Here is a 19,627-nt window from a genome sequence, read left to right on the forward strand (position 1 = left end):
ATTCTTATTGCATCTTATTACAAAATATTAAAAATTTATTAATAAAGATAACATTGTACAATATTTTTAATTTAATTAATCCATTCATCAAAGCATGTCTTATTTGTATATGTGACATACACTTATAAAGATGGTGAGATATGATAATGTATATTTTTATAAGCATACGCACATTATTTAGTTTCCTTTTGTAGTAAGCCAATTCATTGAATGAATGAGATAGAATAATTAATCTATAAGGTAGGTAAGTAATTGTGTTGTAATTTATAATAAAGCCTAGTGATGTATTGGATAATTGCATACAATAAACGATATTATATTAAAATCTCGTTTATTTTCCTGATATAAATGACAATCTCCCCGTGGTTTATTTTATTGTTTTTTTATTTAGAACACTTTATAATGAAATTTAAATAATGTCTTTAACATGAACGATATTATGCTTAATAGAATATCATTTTTTTAAAAATCACATATTATTTTTTTGCTTTTAGTTAAATACTAAAATTCATCTTAAAAAATATAACAAATTCCCTCATTTGATGTTTTGACGAATAATTCAATTGTTCAACTACAACTTATACATGTAAGCATTGTGGTGTTCTTTGGCGGCTGAAGATTAACGAGCTAATTGCGTTATTAATGCTGCACACATTTCAAAAAATTCCATTGTATGATGACCGGTAGCTTGAGGCGGTGGTAGTGTAGGATCTAAAAGGAAATTAAATATTAAACACAAATTAATTTATTTACAGTACTTAATTACCTCGCGCAAGCTCATCTTCTTCATTAGATAATGACTTGAAATCCAGTAAATAGCTCTTGGTGTCTACTTGGTACAATTGTAAAGACATTTTACTATATCTATCGGCAAGTTCATTTTTTTGACGAACTCTTACGCTATAAGTGTTAATAATTTTCCACTCCTATTAAGCATATTTAAAGTTATTTTTCAAGTTTTTACAAAGAAATAAAAATTTAATAAAGTAGAAAAACTTACAAAATTCAGAGCCTTCATAGCCCGATAAACTTCGTTCATAATATCGTGCGGATTGGATTGTGATCTAATGCCTAGATGCCACTTTGCTCTTTTTATTGGAGTTCCACGATTCCCTTGCATCTGAGGTACCACACTACTCTGTGAGCCTTGTCTTTCTCGGAGGGCTGAAAATAAATACAAAAAGTGGTTGACCTATATAATAAAATTAATTTGATGAATATATTAAGTTTATTAATCTCATACGTGCAATTCTTTCAGGATGAGGTTTTAAAGGACTGCTGTTACTAGCATCATTAGGGCTAAAAGCCATTGGTGGAGGACTGGATGCAACATAAAAATCTTTAAGTTCAGCTTTAGCTGCCTCATCTGCAATTCGTTTATTGTCTATAATCAGGTGATATGCAATTGCCAGTTGATCATGTGGATCACCACCAAGTAAAGCTGAATGAACTTCAGCTTCTTTTACATTGAACTTCTCACACACTTCATTCACAGCATCTATGTCAATAACAGAAGAATCTTGTTCTACAGGAGAGGGAAATAAGTATGTTGGTAAGTCTTTTTGGAACCACTCGTGTTTTCTGAAATTAAAAAAAATTTGTTTACATTTAACAGAATTATTTTTTCTCTATTCACTTACTTTATATCTTCTATAGTAGCTCTCCGCATTGGATCAACTTGCAACATATGATCCAAAAGACTGACCACACTTTTCTTTAAATATTCAGGAATCGGATAAGAACCAGCTAAAATTGAATAACTCATTAATAGGTTATATTTGAATTCAAGTTTCACTTACATTTAATTTTACGAAACAGTGTAGGCACATGTTCATCATCAAACGGAAGAGTTCCACATAATAGAGCATAAAGAATAACTCCACAGGACCAGATATCTACTTCTGGACCAGCATATAATTTGCCTGAAATTACTTCTGGAGCTGCATAATTTGGGGACCCACAGGACGTACATAGAAATTCTCCATCCATCATCATATTAGACAAACCTATGTAATATAAATGAGAATAAGTTTATTAATAAAATTATTACTTGCTCTTAGTCTTAAGATATTAAATATATCTTTGCATACCAAAATCAGCAATCTTTACATGAAGATTATGATCTAATAAAAGATTTTCTGGCTTTAAATCACGATGAACTATCATATGTCTATGGCAATAATCAACGCCAGAAATAATTTGTTGAAAAAATCTTCTTGCTTCATGTTCTTTTAATTTTGCATGCTTTACAATATAATCAAATAATTCCCCACCAGAGACATATTCCATAATCATGAATATATCTGTAGGAGTACTAATAACTTGATACCTAAACATAATTTGAATTATCATATCAAATTTGAATGAATTTGGATTAAAGATACACTTACAATTTTATAATATGTGGGTGACGGAAAAGTTTGAGATTTTGAATTTCTCTCCGTATCTTTCCCACAACGTCTAGACTTTTTATTTTCTGTCTATTTAGAATTTTAACAGCAACTTTATGCTTTGTTAAAATATGTTCACCAACTAAGAAAAAATGAAAATTTAAACTTAAATTATATAATTATTATATTTGTTATTTTAGGCAGAATGTTCGTCATACTTTTTACTTTGCCAAATGTTCCAACCCCTAGCGTTTGGCCCAATGTATAGTGACCTATCTTAACAATAGGCTGCTGCTGACTTTGTTGATTCTTTTCAGCCATTTTCACTATCTAACTGTCTAACAGTGCGATTTTAATTATTCAGATATATGAAGAACGATTTTCTATCAAAGCAAAAAAAAACATGGATTCACAGGAATTTCATTTGTTGAAGATACGTAGCCTCGTTTATATTTAACAGTGATAAAAATACCTATTTTATTGAATTAGGTTTATTTTTATAGCACAGAGATGCATAAAAGAAAAACGTATTGAAAATTCAAAGAGTCTATAAAAACAGAAATAATTATAATCACCTGATATTTATTTACATGATTTTCTGTCAATGCTTATTTTCCACAAAACTGTATTATATATTACATGGCTACATGACTATTGACTGCATATTCTTATGAATCTTATTTACAATTATACAGAAGGCTGGAGGAGGGGAAACTCCCAGACTGCCACAAACATACTCCGTTTTAATTTTTTGTAGTTCTTAGAAGTTTTTACAGATGCCACTAGCTAAATTCTAAGGTTAGGTGGGTTAGATGTTAGATTCTTTAGGTTAGGTCGGTTAGTTAGCTGGTATTTGGCAGAGGAAAAATGTTCTATTTACTTTGTTTTGATCAGATGGTAGTATTAGAGTTTTGGAATCCAACTATTCCGAATAGAAATGTATTATAAAGATCTAACGTCTGTGACAAGATATCTTGTCTTGAAGATAATTCCTTCTTCAAATTTGACCAATGATATGTTCCCTTTCAGCACATTATGACTAATAGTTGAGTTAAATCCACTCTTCGTTCATGTATGCCGTTAGAAATTAGAATTTTTTTCTTTTATAAGGTTGAGCTGAGCTAAACTTTAGAAGTAATCCTATTGGTCCATTTTGCTGTTAAAATTATATTTACATTTTATTAATTCCTTTTATTTTTAATTGTGCATTAAGTCGTATAAATTAGCCATGATATATTAAAGTCGACTGAAAGTTAACTATATAAAATATATTGTCGTACTGTGCTATTGGAGTATAACATATTCGTTGGAAAGCGATAAAGATAATAAAATATATTTATTATTCATGAATTAGAGAGTTTTAGAAATAGAAACAATAACATTCTGCTAATGGGTATAAAATGAAAGGAAGTTTTTAATGGGGGAGGATAAAAGAAGTAAAGGAGAAAGAGAAAACTTTTCCGTTTGGCCGTTTTTAAAAAAATAGGTTTAAATCGATTCGTATGCTAGTATGTGTAATACTGCGTGCATGGTAACATCACACAGACATATCCCACACATACCACACACACTTCGATAGCTCGATATTTCGATTGGTTGAAAGAAACTCATTCTCCCATTCCTGTATCTCCCTCCCGTAGCCAGTTACTAGTTAGCCACCCGTAGCCGTAGCTCCCTTATAGTAATTGCTGATTCGCCTCGCACACAGGGCCATACAATACAGCACATACAGCCAACACAGAGGAAAGGCCATACAGCCCCATAGAGCTGAGCTCAACTCCATTTCTGCCTTCTGCCCTTCCTTCTCGGCTGGTCAGAAAATTAAACAAGTTTCACTGTGAAAATCAACACTTAATTGTTTATACCCTTTTATATTAGTTCCTGGCGCGGCAGCACTGTCATTTGAGATCGCGAATGGACGTAATGCAGTAAGAAAAGCACGAGATTAGCAAAAAAAGTGTAGCTGTTGTGCGGTGCATGGGATGCTGGTGACTACAATAATTTGGAATAAAAAGTACGAATAAAGAAATTTCAAAGAAAGAAATAATTATGTGAATGAGAAGAGACCACAGGCCAGTTAACACATAAGATGTTCCATCACGAATACGAGAAGCGACTTCAAACAGCGAAATCAAACAGCGAAAGCCATTTATTAGATGCCACTGCTATGTCTTTATTTCCGCCGTTGCCGACCACGGCTACGGGGGGGTCTTCCTCCGTTTTTTCTCATCCTCCCCTTTATTTTTCACCAACCAAGATGAATAACAGCTTTGACCGTTTTATTCCTACAAGGTCCGGTAACAATTGGCAGACCACGTTCTCCATGATATCTGAGAACAATCGTAATGGTATTGTAACGAAAAAGAGCAGAGAAAACGGAGAGAGCAGCAGGGACGGCATAGCTTATTCCTGTTTATTGAAAAACGAACTTCTGGGCGCTAGTATAGAAAATGTTAAAGGTCAGTGCGAAGAGAGAAGAGTATTATCTCCACTAACTGCAAGAAATTTGTTCAAATACACAACTCCTACCAAGGATCACACTCTTCTGGATCAAAGTTCGCCTTATTCACTTTCACCATTGAGTGCTAAAAGCCAAAAGCTTCTTCGCTCACCCAGGAAAGCAACTAGGAAAATTTCTAGAATACCATTTAAGGTTCTAGATGCTCCAGAGCTTCAAGATGATTTTTATCTTAATCTCGTGGACTGGTCTTCTCAGAATGTTCTTAGTGTGGGACTTGGAAACTGTGTTTATTTATGGTCAGCCTGTACTAGTCAGGTAACTAGGCTGTGTGATTTGTCCAACGATGCCAATAGCGTTACTTCAGTGGCTTGGAATGAAAGAGGAAATTTGGTAGCAGTTGGAACTCACTTAGGTTATATACAAGTCTGGGACGTCGCAGTTAATAAACAAGTAAGCAAATTGCAAGGACACAGCGCTAGAGTTGGAGCCCTTGCATGGAATGGAGAGATTCTATCATCTGGCAGCAGAGATCGATTAATTCTACAAAGAGATGTCAGAACACCCTGTGTAGTGAGCGAAAGACGTTTAGGAGCTCATCGTCAAGAAGTTTGTGGATTAAAGTGGTCCCCAGATAATCAGTACTTAGCCTCTGGTGGCAATGATAATCGACTATATGTTTGGAATTTGCATTCCTTATCTCCAATACAAACTTATACTGAGCACTTGGCAGCAGTTAAAGCGATAGCTTGGTCTCCTCATCATCATGGATTGTTAGCTTCTGGGGGTGGAACTGCTGATAGATGTATTAGATTTTGGAATACTCTCACTGGACAACCCATGCAATGTGTTGATACTGGTTCTCAAGTTTGTAATTTAGCTTGGAGCAAACATAGTTCGGAGCTAGTCAGTACTCATGGCTATTCCCAAAATCAGATATTAGTTTGGAAATATCCAAGTCTTACACAGGTTGCTAAGCTAACAGGACATTCTTATAGAGTTTTGTACTTAGCGATGTCACCGGATGGCGAAGCCATTGTGACGGGCGCTGGAGACGAGACGTTACGTTTCTGGAATATATTTAGTAAGGCGCGTAGTCAAAAGGAAAATAAATCTGTATTGAATCTGTTCACCAGCATTCGGTAAAATAGTCTAAAACATATTTTATGTAATATATACATATATATATATACATATATATATATATATATATATATATATATATATATATATATATATATATATAGTAACACAAAATTTAATGAATACATAATCATAGTATTCTAAAAAGAATTATGATATATGAAAAATATATTAGTAATATATCATAAATATTAGGATTGTATAGATGGAAGTATCCTGCTTTCATCTGTAGAGTTAAGTCTATATGTGCACACTGCCTTGCAATACATCGAGTCTTGTGCAATATGTTGTTACATTAGTAGGAAAACTATACCCTTGAAATAAAATACTCCACATATTTTTTTTCATACAATTTTGTATTTCAATCTATTGAAAATGTCATAAAGCAATTTATTTTTGAAGAAATTTTTCTTTTTCTGAATTTTCCTTGCTTTTCATAGTACTGTTTATTCAAAAAAAGTCTCATACAATTGAATTTTCTACACATTTTTTTACTTTTATGATATCTCGAAAAATCATGCTTTTACGGTATTCTTGTTTTGAGGGTATGCGATAAACTTTTTGTAATATTTTGAAGTATGTGCTGTGTTTACTCGAATGTTGCAGGCTGAAAAGTCAAGTAACACATATATGCGCAAATTTTAAAAGCTTATTTTCTTCGTAGTATCATTTATTGTAATCGTACGAAATCGATAATCAGCATCACGCGACTAAAAAAAAACTTTGGTAATGTCTTATATCTTCCAGTCATCAAATTGTACAAATTTAAGTTGGAAAGTGACTTATAAAATAAATTTACTAATTTATGAGAGTGCAAAAATAATATATTATATATGATTATAGTTTCATTATTGATAAAATGTGAATTGACAGAATTGTTAGGAAAAAATTGAATGCATTTCTAGCAAATTGAAATACAAAAAGATCAATCATTTTAATCTATATATATTTTTTTCTGAATATATATATATATATATATATATATAATATAAATATATAATATATTTTTTAAACCCTCTATATTATATTTTATGCAATTTAGAAAATATGTAATGAAAAATAAATACATTGTAAATTCAACCATGGAATTTCATTTGCAATTAGTTTTGATTAGATTTTTTTTGTATAAATTAAACTGGATTTATAATTTATGTAAAAATATTGTTAACTCAATATATGTACATGTCTAAATTTCTCTATTATCTTTTGACCCATATTAAAAATTACCACGTGAAAAGAAAACGGAATTGAGCAATCAAGGTCGCTACATCAATTTAACATTTATTAACAAATTGGATGACAAATTCATAGGTAGATGACATTGATTAACATCTGGTAATTAATATAAATCAGTGTAAATGTAAGTAATACTAGATAGTGGCTTAAATATTTTGTAAAGTATATTTATATATCTTTATACTTTGCAAAATTAATCACTATACAAATCTTGTGCAATTCCCGAAATATTGAATATACTAAATCTCATTTATTACTAATACTAACTTCGGAATTGTACGCTAAAATATGCTTAGATTTCAGACGATTTATATAAGAAATGAATTTTTATTGCGCAGATTTTAATAAAATTTTATCTAAATTATTTATTAGAAAATAAGAAAAATGAATTCATTTTTATACAAAGCACTTTTATTTGAACAATAAACTGCCTAGGATATAATGACCTACAGATTATGAATTTTTTTGTAATAAGTTTATTAAGAACAGCTATGGCAGCAATCCATTTAAGCTAAATCGAAAAGGTATGTTGATAAATAAGATTTTATATGTATGTGTATCAACAATAAATTCATATTCTAATTTATCTTAGTTATTAATACCACTCCAAATATACTTACACATCAGTACATAATGTGAAAAATTCTTTAATATATGCTAATTAGAAATGGAATAAATTAAAGAAGAGAATTATTTGTATCTTTTGTTTATTTATAGAAAATACTAAGTTATTCATAAGCTTCCGACAATATGAATTTCATAAATTTTTCAAAAATATATTTTGAGTTCATATAAGAGATGATGATACATATATTGACTGGTATAAATCTGTTTCTGAAATTGAAATAGTTCATAGTTAAATGACTATGAATATAATTATTTATACCAAGTAATTGGAGATATTAGTAGAATGGAAGAACATTTATATTTTGGTAATATATTTTGTAATTTAAAATATAAATGTTGTCTTACATAGTGTATATTATTCATTAGTATCAGATATATAAACATATCTGACATTAGCTTATAAATAAATCAAATGATTAAAAAAACAGTAATTAAATTTACTAAATTCTAAATGTCAGCTTTAACTTTTTTCTTTTTCTTTTTCTTCTCAACTGGCTCTACTACTTCTTCAGCAATAAGCTCTTCAGGTTGTAGTTCTGCTTCTCCTTGAGATAATTTTTTTAATTTGTCCTTTTTCTTTTTGCGCTTTTTTTGTTCTGCAATTATCAGTAACAAATGTTAAAAATTTCATCATACATTTTAAAAATGAAATAATCATTATTTATACAATTACCTTTGGAAGCTTCATCAACAGTAATTTCTTCTTTTATTTGCTCCACCTTCACACTGACTTCTGCCTCTTCTACCTCCTGCTTATTTTTCTTTTTCTTCTTCTTAGGAACAATTGCTTCCTCCGCTGCAGGTACAGTCTGCTCTTCTACTCTTTCCTCTGTTTGCTCCTGCTTTATTTTCTTTTTTTTTGTTTTAGGTTTGTGTTCTTCTACTTCAGGCTCAACAATAGAAGATTCTTCTGCCTCTTGTGTACTTTCTAATTTCAGTTTTTTTTTAGGTTTAGCTTCAGTTAAGCTAGTATCCATTTCTTCAATTAAAGGTTTTTCATCTTCAATAGCAGAATGTGGTCTCTTCTTTTTATTCGAGATGGTAGAGTCGGCAGCAGCCGGATATTCGATAAATTCGCTCTTACTATGATATTTTTCAAATTTAGCTTTAACTTTTCCAGTTCCACTAATTCTACGTAAATTACCTTCCTCTAATAGCCTTAATTTTGATTCTAATTTAGCTTTGTGTTCAGCACCCAAGTCAAAATCAACGTCCTCGCCTAATGCATCTACTCGGGTAGCTAAAGAAGCTTTTGCTGCTAGCATTCTGGACATCTTACCCTTGTTTTTAGTAGATGCTTGTCCAACCAACTGTGAATGATAGATTAAACCATATTTTGGAGTATCTTTTTTTGTCTTCAATGCGCGGAACAAAGCTTTCTCTGCGCCAAGAATTTGTACAGTAGATGCTGGATGTTTGGCAAGATTAATAAGGGAGCCTGCATGTGCTATTAAGCGTGCTCCAACAAGCTCTCCTACTAATACAGTTAAATTTGGTGCCATAGCCATCATTCTTGCTTTAAGATAATCATACAGCTGTGCTCTATACTGAGAAATTTCTATAACCTGATCACACAGGTGTTGAATATTAATAATATCATCTTCCGAAATTTCTGTTCCCATTGAAATTTCTGCAGCTTCCTTCACTTTCTCTTCAATTTCTTCTGGTAATATGTCAGATAAGTCAGAATTTAGGGTATTTTCCCTAGTGCCAATAATTTTAACTGTTTTAACAAATGCTACATTATCAGTCACAATTTTTCCAAGTTCTGGAAAATGCCACCCATACCATTCTCTACAACGCATTATATAATTATTTAATTCTTTATCTAAATCACCCAGCAAGCATATAGCTTGAATTATCATAGTATCAATTTTATCAGGAGAGAATTTGAGCTTGTATCTGGACAAACTGTGTGCCAGACCCAAAGCCATTGCTGTCATTTCTTTCTTTGGGAATCCAGCTAATAATGCTTCCATTTGGCTCCTTATACATCTCATTAATTCTTGAATGCTGGAATTACTCACACAGGGCAAATTTAGCTTATCTTTTATAGCATTGCCTAGCTTGGCATCAGCTACCGCTAGTTGCTCTTGTAACTCTGCACATTGCTTTTTCAACATCTTCTTTAAGGACTTGCATAGTTTGCCTTCCACTGCAGCTGTTGTAGCTGCTAATGCCTCTGTCGTATCCTCAAACTTCTCAAAATGCTTAAGTTTAAGACTGAAAAAAATTATGTAAATTAAATTTTCTATGAAAAGAGCTAACTTTATTTATATTATTAAGACAAATTTTAATTACATTTTGCTTGCAGCCTCAGGAGTTTCAAAATCTTTAAATAAATTATCCACTTGAGATAATTTATTCTCATCGAGAAGCTGAAATGAGAAAATGAAAAAGTTTCGGAAAATGCATTTTGTAAATTATATATTATCAGAAATTAGGATGAAAAAACTTTGAAACTTAAATATATCAAAGTTTCATATGTTTTTACCCAAGTCGCTTCAAACCGAACACGTGCATCATTTAGGTTAGGTTCAATAAATAAAGAAACATGTAACTACCTTGAATACAGCGTATCCCGCTGGAGTCTCAAATAAAACTAACATTTTATTTTAATTATAAACAGTGATTGCATATTTCCATCCAGAGTAACTTTTCACACACACAAGCCGCCGTAAAGAAAGATCGTTGAATCACGCGACCACGAGACACGACACGACTCACACGACGCAAAATAACACGAACACAAACGCCGAGCCCGTCTGGCGTCTACCCGTGCCGGGGCGCCGGGCGCGTATGTGTACTAATGTGTAGCAGTGTGTAGTGGTGTGTGTAGTAGTAGTGAAGGCCGGTGAAACTGTAGTGAAAGTACTGACTGACCGTAGTCACTATAGTCATTACTGAAAGAAGCTATATAGCTTCACCCTGTTCAAACATCGATATGAAATAATCGATGCTTAAACATAAATTTAATTTGTAAATAAACGGTATAATAAGATTCTGTCGATATTATTAAAACTAATAAGAAATAATTCAATATAAACAGGGCTTGGAGCTAAAATTGTACTTTAATAATTATTTTAGATGCAATTAATTGACTCATAAATATTTATATATATGCATGTTTATTAAAAACCAATTAGTTGAGACTACTATAAGTACTTATACATACATATAGTACTGTAGCATATAAGAATACCTGAAAAGTAACTTGGTAAAGTAAAGTGCAGAAATCAACAAATTATAAATATGAAAATTAGAATTGCTCCGAGGTTCAAATTTCCGGCAAATGAAATATATACAAATTCAATAATGTTATGTAATAATTAATTATCGACGGTTTGAATAATGTCAATAACATCAATTTTTCCTGAAATAATATAAATTATAAAATGATCCAGATTATGTAGAAAATTGTTTCTAATATAAATAAGTAATCGGGTAAAACATAATGGTATATAAAGAATGGCGTGTAGAGAGTTGAGACTAGCTTTTGTATGAAATAACTTCCAGTGACCGCCAGATATACATGACATAACGTCCAGAAATATTTGTAATGCGTTTAGGAACAGTACTCCCACTACGCGTCCGTCTACCTACATACTGGAATGAATCCAAAACTTTGTTCTTTAGATGGAGAAATAAGTGCCGAGGAGATAATGCCTAAATTCATTAAAATTTCTGAACGCGGTCACTATATATGTGTAATAGCATGTAATATATTGACTATAGAATAAATGTTTTTAGTAATTGTTTATTTTATTTATCTTAAAAGGCTTAAAAGAAGATCGAAGTCACAAATGATTAACGAAACAAAATTAAGTTTCTAAAATAACAGAATGATGCTGATATGGAATATATTACATTTTGTAATTACCTGCACCGCTACTAAGTTTCAATGAGAAATGAATAAAAATGATATGGGTAAAAAACGTTTTAGGGGCTTTCCTCTTAATACATATCCGAAGACGGGTATTTTGTAACAATTTTGTAGTTTGTTGCAATCAGCAAATTAGCAGTATAAACCAAATTATATAACTGCATCAGGAGCATTGACGTTCATGCTGGGAGCACCATTCAGGCGCAATGGCTTCCGGAAAAATCATTCTAGACTCCAATCTTTCTCCTTGAGCTTGAAGACGTGGTTCAACTTCCTCTGTATTGATATTAGCCGGATTTGACCACAATCTTTCTGCCACGGCTGCTGTTCTTGGCCAAACTCGTGAATCCAGACTTCCACCATTCAAATATTCACCCCACATACACGCTTCGCCACCCAAAACCAAATTCTAAAGAAACAAGAAATGAGAGATATTAATTTGAATGATTCACGCAAAATGGTTTAAATCCAATAGACTTACCGAAGTTGGAATTTTATTATTATAAGCATCTCTCCACGTGTGATATTTGGTTCTTCCCCAAAATCCATGATCCAAGTACCAAGTATTCTTCGTGGACATTATCAACTTATAGCCCAGATTCAGAAGTTGACTTGGTATTGGTGAATCGGATTCAACCCAAGTTTGTATTACGTATCTGTTCTTGTCCAAGTAGCTTTCAATGAACTCTGGCGATGTGAGATAAGAGCTCCAGAGGATAACTTTGACATTTAAAATACCTCTAACCTTGTCCAATTGATTTAGTTGTCTCGTATGAAATTGAGCCCAAAGTTTTAAGAAATCCTCCGTTTTTCTTCCCATTCCATCTTCAGTCATTTTCTCGACGATTTCCGACGATGAATTCCAACAATTGAAAAATACCTCATCCCCACCAAGATGGAGTACAGCTTCGCGACCCCAAATAGATAAGACCTCTGCGTATATTTCTCCCAAGACTACATAAGTATTCTCGTTAACAGGATTCAACTGTCCACAAGGTGGTTGAATGCAATAATCTCGCCAAGGTTGCTGGCTCACGCAAACGGCTAGTTTTCCGAGGTCACTCTCTTCGCCCCATTCCCAGCCAGCACCAGCATGGGACGGTGAGTCCAATTCCAAAAGAACTCTTACCCCTTGCGATTTTCCATAAAACACGATTCGTCTCATATCATCCACGGTGTAAATCTGATCAGGACTGTAGGATCCATATCTGGAAAAGGATTCATTGCGATTAGTAGAGGTCAAAATAAACAAAAGAATTAAACGAATGGAAGAAACCTGGTCATATTAGGCTCCCTTCTAATTTCTAGTGGAAAACTTTGACTGTCAGTGGCATGCCAGTGCAAAACGTTCATTTTCACCGAAGCCAAACCATTGATGGTTCTTAAAATGTCATCGACCGGCAAGTAGTTCCTGGCTGTATCTATCAGTAATCCTCGATGGGGAAAGACCGGGGAATCCTTTATCGCAGCTGAGTCGAGCATTACTAGACCAAAACTTGTCTCGGACGTTACTATCGGTGCTGTCAATTGACTTAAAGTCTCGAGAGCATGTCGGGCCCCGAATACTGTAGTAGAAGCAATGTGCACTCTCACCTCCCGATCTAAAAATAAAATAAATACGCACTATCGATCAGAATCAAAAAAGAAAAACATAATTTTTGCAATAACAGTTTAACATATTTTTTATGTCACATATATATCGAGTGAATTATGCAAAAGTATTTATCTTGAATAAAAGAAGAACCGTAAATAATATAATATAATTCTCTGCAGACACGTACATTTTTGTTTCGAGGGGATCATAGGGTGATCATATTGATAATATTCTAGATGGGGAGAAATATTAAAATTATGAAGACGATCTTAATTTTTTTAAATCTCACCTCCTATTTTTATTGCATATTCTTGTATCTGACCTCGAAAGTTTTAAAAATAATGTTTTAATTTTTCCATTTCATCCAGTAGATTACGAGATATTTCGATTTGGATACTTATGTACGTGAGCGACTCTATGCGTGTACGAGTAGCTATCACCTAGTCTGCTTCAAAACCCCCAGCGAAATCCACTTTTATATGCAATTTCAAATGGAAATATCTCGTAAACGACTGAGTGAAATGAAAAAATGAAAGTGTTTTGGATTACTTTCCAAATCAGTTACAAGAATATGCAATAAAAAATATGGGTTACAATATAAAAAACTTAAAGTAATCTTTGTAACTTGTATATTCTTCCATTTAGAATATTCTTAATATGCTTATTTTATAGCCCTCTCGAGACAAAAATTGACGCATCTTTTGAAAACTCAATATTCATTACGGTTTTCCATTTATTAAGAATTGAAGATATAAGAAAAATCACACGCTAAAACTAAATGGCAAACTACTCAGAATAATCAAAGTGCAATATGACACCTTTATCTATTAATCTTTTGAATGAGTCATGAAAAACAAAGCTTTATCTTATTTTCAAACCTCTGGTTGTGAGTGCAAGAGAATAATCCTCTTTCGTATCCCAATTGAGGTCCAAATTGGTGGACTTGACAATTATATGAATATAAACGAATATTTCGGTCCTGGTACAATTCTCGCCGCATAATTGTCGAATATTTTTCATAAAGCTATCAGTCGTTGTCGACACAAAAGGTACAATTGTCTCCGGCAGATCCTTCAAGTCGAATTCAAATTGATCAGGATGCACACCCAGGTACTGAAAAAAGTGTAAAAATGTACAATTGTATAACATTAACGATTATAAAAGTTAATTCCAGAGAATGCATCTAATATAACACATATAGCGTCCTGTTTAGACCAAATTAAGATTAGCGCCGGTTTAGTAAAGATAAGTTTCCCTCGCTTCGACCTACAACGCAATATATTACTCAATCTCCCTCCTTATTAATTGCCAAGTGATATTTCTAGCTTATTAGATCATTTTTTATAAAACCGACCCACAGTGTCCATTTGCTAGACTCAATAATACTGGTTGGAAGGTATCACACACACAGGAACGTTTTTGACACTATGTGTGCTATATGGGTAAATAACTAGATTTGAAAATGAATTCACGTCGTTGTTCAGTTGGGTTAATCCCGTGGGAAGTGGCCATATGGCTGCATTGCTATCGCAGACCAAACGGCATGCAGCCAAGGTCGTGTGTTGACCTTTGGCCTTTAGGTCCAAAACTTCAATGGTGTTGACAGGTATGCTGGACCTTTCACATCTTCCCTCGATGCATTGATATGTGTTGTAAAACCTGTTAAACGCAATTTACAATAAGCCATTACATATTATAGACTACCGTTTGCTTTCTACAAGCATTTCAACGTATTTCCACAGCTCCATCCATGAAAGCTTCGACAGAAAATCGATCAATGCCAATAGCACAATATTACAAAGCTCTTTTTAACCAGAATAAAATATTCCATCGACTCGATTCATCAGGACTCTGCACAACTGTTTACAAAAACATTAGTTTGTATTCAGGAAAGTTTTATGATTGTAAATATTCGGTCTGTGTGCAACAAGCTAGGACATTCGACACTGGAAATTCACAGCTGGCGATTATTACTGAACGCGTATGCATTTCCAGCGATAACCAGACCTTGCCGAACGCTGTGTGATATTTTTCTCTCTCGCAGATAAAAACAAACAAACCATCGCCAATCATATACTTACCGTGTTTGATAAGATCCACCGATAAGAACGAGTCCCAAGAATACTTTAAATAGCATCTTTGTTTAATCTGAAATTAAAAAGCTCTTAAAATTGAAAGAAGAAAAAACAAAAGAGTGTTTGGAATAATTACAAAAAAATAATAGATCAAAAAAGTAAGTACGAAGCGTAAAGCTACGGCGTACGACGAGAGGATTCGGCTCTATCTTTGGTTTTGTGCGTGTGTGCGTTGAAGTGTGACTTCCGGCAGTCAGCAAAAGTGCAATGTGTAGATAGCAAACATTTATAAAGAGCGCTTGGTTATTTAATCATCTCTCGCTTTAAAAGTCATTGACCTTTCTTCTTATCTATAATTTGCATAAAAAGGGAGAGAAAGGACAGTGATTAGTATAATCTTATTTTAAGTTAGGAGTATTCTAGAACTGAAATACATTATACCTAGCTGGCGCGCATAGAAATAGTTTCATTGGGGTCATCTTCTTATAGACGTTATAAAAAATGTAATAACACACGCGCCCCACTAACACCTAATATAGAAACTGAAGTACAACTCCTGCGATTAGATTATCAAATTGTAACATAGAAGGTCCCTCTCTAAATATTTGCTTAATCGACGAGCGAACGAAAACTCATCGAACACTCCCAAAGTTATTTTTCGATAAAAAATACCCCGAACAAGAATTTTATTATTAAGCTAGATCTTAAAATTACACGGGTATAACAATGATTAGTCGAGGAACAATGGGGTTATAAATAGCCTATTAACAGAGAATTTATAAAGTAGAAATTATATCTTAAGGCATCCTGGATGAGATAAAACTGCATAAAACGTGATACATATAAAATAAATTGGCATATGTACAAAAGGGAATAGAAAGTACATTAGTTATTACGAATTTGACATGTGCTTACCATTGGGTATTTTTGAAGAGTTTATTATCCAGACCCCCCCGTGGCAAAAAGGTAAACCAGTGATAACGCTAACGGTTAAAGAGTGGCTAAAATCACTGTGATTGGTGAGAAAGGGACGTATAATATCGTATCTATAGATTATAGCTTGTCTAATAATAGGAAGATTGGGTGAGGTATTTAGAATGAAATTGGCAGAGGGCAAAGTATCATGGTAGCAAAAACACGTGGGGTAGCATGCGTACGTTTGGTCGAGATGAGAAAGCAACGTTCCATCGAGAGTTTGTTTTGTTTTGTATCTGTAGTATACGCATACGGCTAATTCCCCGTCTGTCTGCTTATTGCTTTGCTGACCAAGCCACACTCTCGCGTCTCACATGGCAACTTCACCAGCCAACCAACTCACTGACTGACGCTCACCGGCTCAAGTGGCTCAACTCCGAAGCTTCGTTGACTAAGTTCCGCGTTACCGCGACACCGCGTACGTAAGTCGAGTGTCGACTGCTCGCTCGCTCCCCTCTCTTTCTCTTTCCCCCTTTCTAGTCTACCTCTCTCTTCATCTCTGTCTTTCCGTCTGCGCGTTCACTGCAGACCTAATACCACTCTATTCACTCACTCCACTAGCGTCTGACGAGTGCTGCACGCCAACTAAAAGATTCATAAGTGGTAAAATAGCCTACTTCCATCGAAGAACACTGCTTGCGCTTATTACTACACAATCCTCTTAATTCTCCCTTTTCTTTAACAGTGTTAAGTATCTTTCTCATCCTACTATCGACACACTCACCACACTTTGTATCAAACGTCCTCGAGTTGGTTTACTCAATCTAGCCGATCATTTCGCCATTACATTATCAATTAGGTATGTATACTCTTGTTGTAATTCAATGACAGAGATTCATGGAAAACGAAGTTGGTTGAATACAATACAGCGAGATAAACTTATCCAGTGGTCTTGTTCTTAACTGCATGCGTTGTTATGGAGGTTAAGGTTTATTTCCAAAAAGAATGTTTTGTTTATAGCGATTACGCGGTAGTTAGGACGCTGCCTGCTGTACGTTTGAGCGAGGGAACTAGTGTTATTCGATTCCCTTCTTTCTCCCTCTCTTTCTTGTTTGACATTTAATGCTTGGAGAAAACAACCAATTGGAGCTGATGCATCACGCTGCAACTATTTTTCGCGCGAATCTCATATCTTTCGCTCATTATACAGTCGATAATTTAGTAATAATTGAAAATATTGTTGCGAGCTCGGTCAATAATTCTTAAGCTTTATCCGAAATGACAAAACACCATGCCGTACAAGTGTAGCGATAATAGACTGTAAATGAAGATAGAAAAAAGATACACAATGATTATATCCTTCTTTCTAGACCATACATATACTATAAATAGTCTGCGATTTACGACTCTAAAATCAGTAAACGATAAATACAAAGTTCGTTATTTAAAGTGCTTCAGAGAATTAAAATTGAAAACTACGTGTATCTTCGTAACTATAAGATATATGACATTTTTGCATAAAATCTTTTCGAAGTCTTTTACTTTTTGCATTCAAAAAAATCTTATACAAATTTTTGATATCTTTAATAATTATAAGATATAATAATTCTCTCACGTGCGTACTTTGGAGTATTTTAAACAACTCTAACTACATAAATGCATATGAGAAGTAGAAGAGGCAAGAGATTCTTCCTTCGTCGTACAGAAATGATTTATAAAAGAACGAGAGCGCGTATATAAATAGAATTCGGTCCAACATTATTGTACAGTGGTTTAATAATTAATATTTCGCAGTGGATGAGATCGATCATTATACATAATTGTTTAATCTCGTGAGTAATTGTTCTAGCTATGAATATAATGATAATAATTAATATATTTACAATTAAGCCTACGTATACGAAGTAGATATAGTCCATTTGAAATGAAACGGAAAATCACTGGATCGACAAGGTTTCCGGCTGGCCTCGCACCAAGTTGTTTCACTGAACGCGATTGTCCCTTACGCCAGCTTGTAAGAAGACTGGGGACAGGGGAGGAGAAGCGACGTGTTATTGTTTATATTAATCGTGTGTATTATAATATATGTATACCACGTCCATACTTGCGTATCTATGTGTATGCGTGAGTGTATGGTGAGCACGGAAAGAGAAAAGCAACGATTTAATTATTCTTGTTGGCGTTGAGGGTGACATCGAGAGGTTCGTCGACGGACCGTCCGGAAGGACTAAGGTCCTGACGAGGATGAGTAGGTAGATGATGAAAAAGAGCCGGAATTGGTGGATGTCTGGTCGTGTGAGGACCTTTCACGGTCAGATCCATCTCGGCCTCCTGTGGACGTTCTCTGATTATGCTCAGTCCACGATCCCTCTCCGAGGGACTCGCGCAGCCCCTCGGCGGCGGTGAGGTGCATCCGCACTTTAGTCTTTCCGGTGATTTGTCACATCCCATCGAGGCAGAAGAATATCTACATATAAAAGCGTGCATTTAGCTCACCGAACCATTAAAAAAAAAAAATAAATAAAAAATCATGAAGTAAGAAAAAATATTTACCCATGAGGCGGAAGAATTCTGTAGTCCCTGCAGACCGGAAGTGGGCTGTTATCGGAGAGTTTCTCGGCTGACGGCGACGGCGAAGAGGAAGAATTGGCGTGCAAGGATGGCGGAGGCGAGGATTCCGCTCTTTCGAGTCCAACGGAGGTCGGGGGTGGCGGGGGCGGCGGCCTCAGTAGTAAAGGAGCAGCTGTGCCCAGACCCAGACAGCGCATTCTCCAAGCGTCCTGAAGAAGCTGAAGACGCGCCTGTTTCCTCCACTTGGCTCGTCGATTTTGGAACCAAACCTGAACCAACCGGAAGTGCCACGTAACCGCTCGACCTTCCTCGTCGTACTTAGCTTCCTCTTACGGTTCTTACCTGAACTCGCGCCTCCGACAAAGAGATCCTGAGGGCCACTTCTTCGCGCAGGAAGACATCCGGATAATGGGTCTTCTGAAACAACGACTCCAACTCTTGAAGCTGCTGCGGTGTGAAGGTAGTCCTGTTGCGTCTCTGCTCGATGGACAATAATCATCGTGAAATTAACAAATGAATTTAGAGTTTGGTGCTCGAACAGTATACTTTGCCACATAGGAGAACTGATAAATTATGGGAGACGTACACTGACCTGACGACGACGTCCGAACATGTACTCTGTGAGCAGATCCGCTTGAGGTCCAAGGGGCGAGAGATAAGGGCCCGCCATGGTGAAGTTCTTGGAAATTTTCAAAAGGAAATCGAGCGAGGACGATCGGACTGGATCGGTCACGA

At 34.6% G+C, this 19,627-nt stretch overlaps 5 protein-coding genes and 1 long non-coding RNA gene across 12 annotated transcripts; 2 read left to right on the forward strand and 4 right to left on the reverse strand.

The window, feature by feature from the left end:
- Positions 1–356: 356 nt before the first annotated feature.
- On the reverse strand, positions 357–3,412 carry AMPKalpha (AMP-activated protein kinase alpha subunit). The gene is made up of 10 exons (XM_066725610.1): positions 3,271–3,412; positions 2,609–3,183; positions 2,391–2,532; positions 2,091–2,329; positions 1,800–2,006; positions 1,641–1,746; positions 1,244–1,581; positions 1,001–1,164; positions 767–926; positions 357–711 (listed from the first exon to the last, which is right to left on the reverse strand). The coding sequence occupies exons 2-10, from the start codon at positions 2,709–2,711 to the stop codon at positions 620–622; spliced, it is 1,551 nt and encodes a 516-aa protein (XP_066581707.1). The 5' UTR covers positions 2,712–3,183; positions 3,271–3,412; the 3' UTR covers positions 357–619.
- Positions 3,413–3,979: 567 nt separating this feature from the next.
- fzr (fizzy-related) lies at positions 3,980–7,905 on the forward strand. Its single transcript, XM_066725611.1, has 2 exons — positions 3,980–4,202; positions 4,269–7,905. The coding sequence occupies exon 2, from the start codon at positions 4,480–4,482 to the stop codon at positions 5,992–5,994; it is 1,515 nt and encodes a 504-aa protein (XP_066581708.1). The 5' UTR covers positions 3,980–4,202; positions 4,269–4,479; the 3' UTR covers positions 5,995–7,905.
- Positions 7,906–7,967: 62 nt separating this feature from the next.
- Positions 7,968–10,667, reverse strand: nop5 (nop5 ribonucleoprotein). Its single transcript, XM_066725601.1, has 4 exons — positions 10,419–10,667; positions 10,156–10,232; positions 8,528–10,077; positions 7,968–8,450 (listed from the first exon to the last, which is right to left on the reverse strand). Exons 1-4 carry the CDS (start codon positions 10,461–10,463, stop codon positions 8,302–8,304), a joined length of 1,821 nt encoding a protein of 606 aa, XP_066581698.1. The 5' UTR covers positions 10,464–10,667; the 3' UTR covers positions 7,968–8,301.
- Positions 10,668–11,014: 347 nt separating this feature from the next.
- Positions 11,015–16,720, reverse strand: Hexo2 (Hexosaminidase 2). Of its 5 annotated transcripts, none has more exons than XM_066725603.1 (8): positions 16,322–16,720; positions 15,573–15,756; positions 15,413–15,479; positions 14,804–14,990; positions 14,210–14,444; positions 13,014–13,338; positions 12,219–12,945; positions 11,018–12,146 (listed from the first exon to the last, which is right to left on the reverse strand). In XM_066725603.1, the coding sequence occupies exons 3-8, from the start codon at positions 15,466–15,468 to the stop codon at positions 11,901–11,903; spliced, it is 1,776 nt and encodes a 591-aa protein (XP_066581700.1). In that variant the 5' UTR covers positions 15,469–15,479; positions 15,573–15,756; positions 16,322–16,720; the 3' UTR covers positions 11,018–11,900. The 5 variants fall into 5 exon arrangements, with proteins under 5 accessions (XP_066581703.1, XP_066581700.1, XP_066581701.1 ...); XM_066725604.1 differs by having other exon boundaries at positions 15,543–15,756; XM_066725605.1 differs by lacking the exon at positions 16,322–16,720 and adding an exon at positions 15,848–16,292.
- Positions 16,721–16,881: 161 nt separating this feature from the next.
- LOC136772574 (uncharacterized) lies at positions 16,882–17,611 on the forward strand. Its single transcript, XR_010822485.1, has 3 exons — positions 16,882–16,984; positions 17,067–17,180; positions 17,342–17,611. It is a non-coding gene; the product is annotated as an uncharacterized lncRNA (long non-coding RNA).
- Positions 17,612–17,938: 327 nt separating this feature from the next.
- On the reverse strand, positions 17,939–19,627 carry LOC136772561 (dorsal root ganglia homeobox protein-like). 3 transcript variants are annotated; one of them, XR_010822481.1, is made up of 5 exons: positions 19,479–19,627; positions 19,235–19,369; positions 18,875–19,161; positions 18,426–18,788; positions 17,939–18,344 (listed from the first exon to the last, which is right to left on the reverse strand). XR_010822481.1 is itself a non-coding variant. In XM_066725623.1 (4 exons), the coding sequence occupies exons 1-4, from the start codon at positions 19,560–19,562 to the stop codon at positions 18,485–18,487; spliced, it is 804 nt and encodes a 267-aa protein (XP_066581720.1). In that variant the 5' UTR covers positions 19,563–19,627; the 3' UTR covers positions 17,939–18,484. The 3 variants fall into 3 exon arrangements, 2 of the variants coding, with proteins under 2 accessions (XP_066581720.1, XP_066581719.1); XM_066725623.1 differs by having other exon boundaries at positions 17,939–18,788; positions 19,485–19,627; XM_066725622.1 differs by having other exon boundaries at positions 17,939–18,788.

This window comes from Prorops nasuta, unplaced genomic scaffold, assembly GCF_024137725.1.
Source record: "Prorops nasuta isolate Cenicafe-Biocafe unplaced genomic scaffold, Cenicafe_Pnas_1.2 PNAS00004, whole genome shotgun sequence".
NCBI lineage: Eukaryota > Metazoa > Arthropoda > Insecta > Hymenoptera > Bethylidae > Prorops > Prorops nasuta.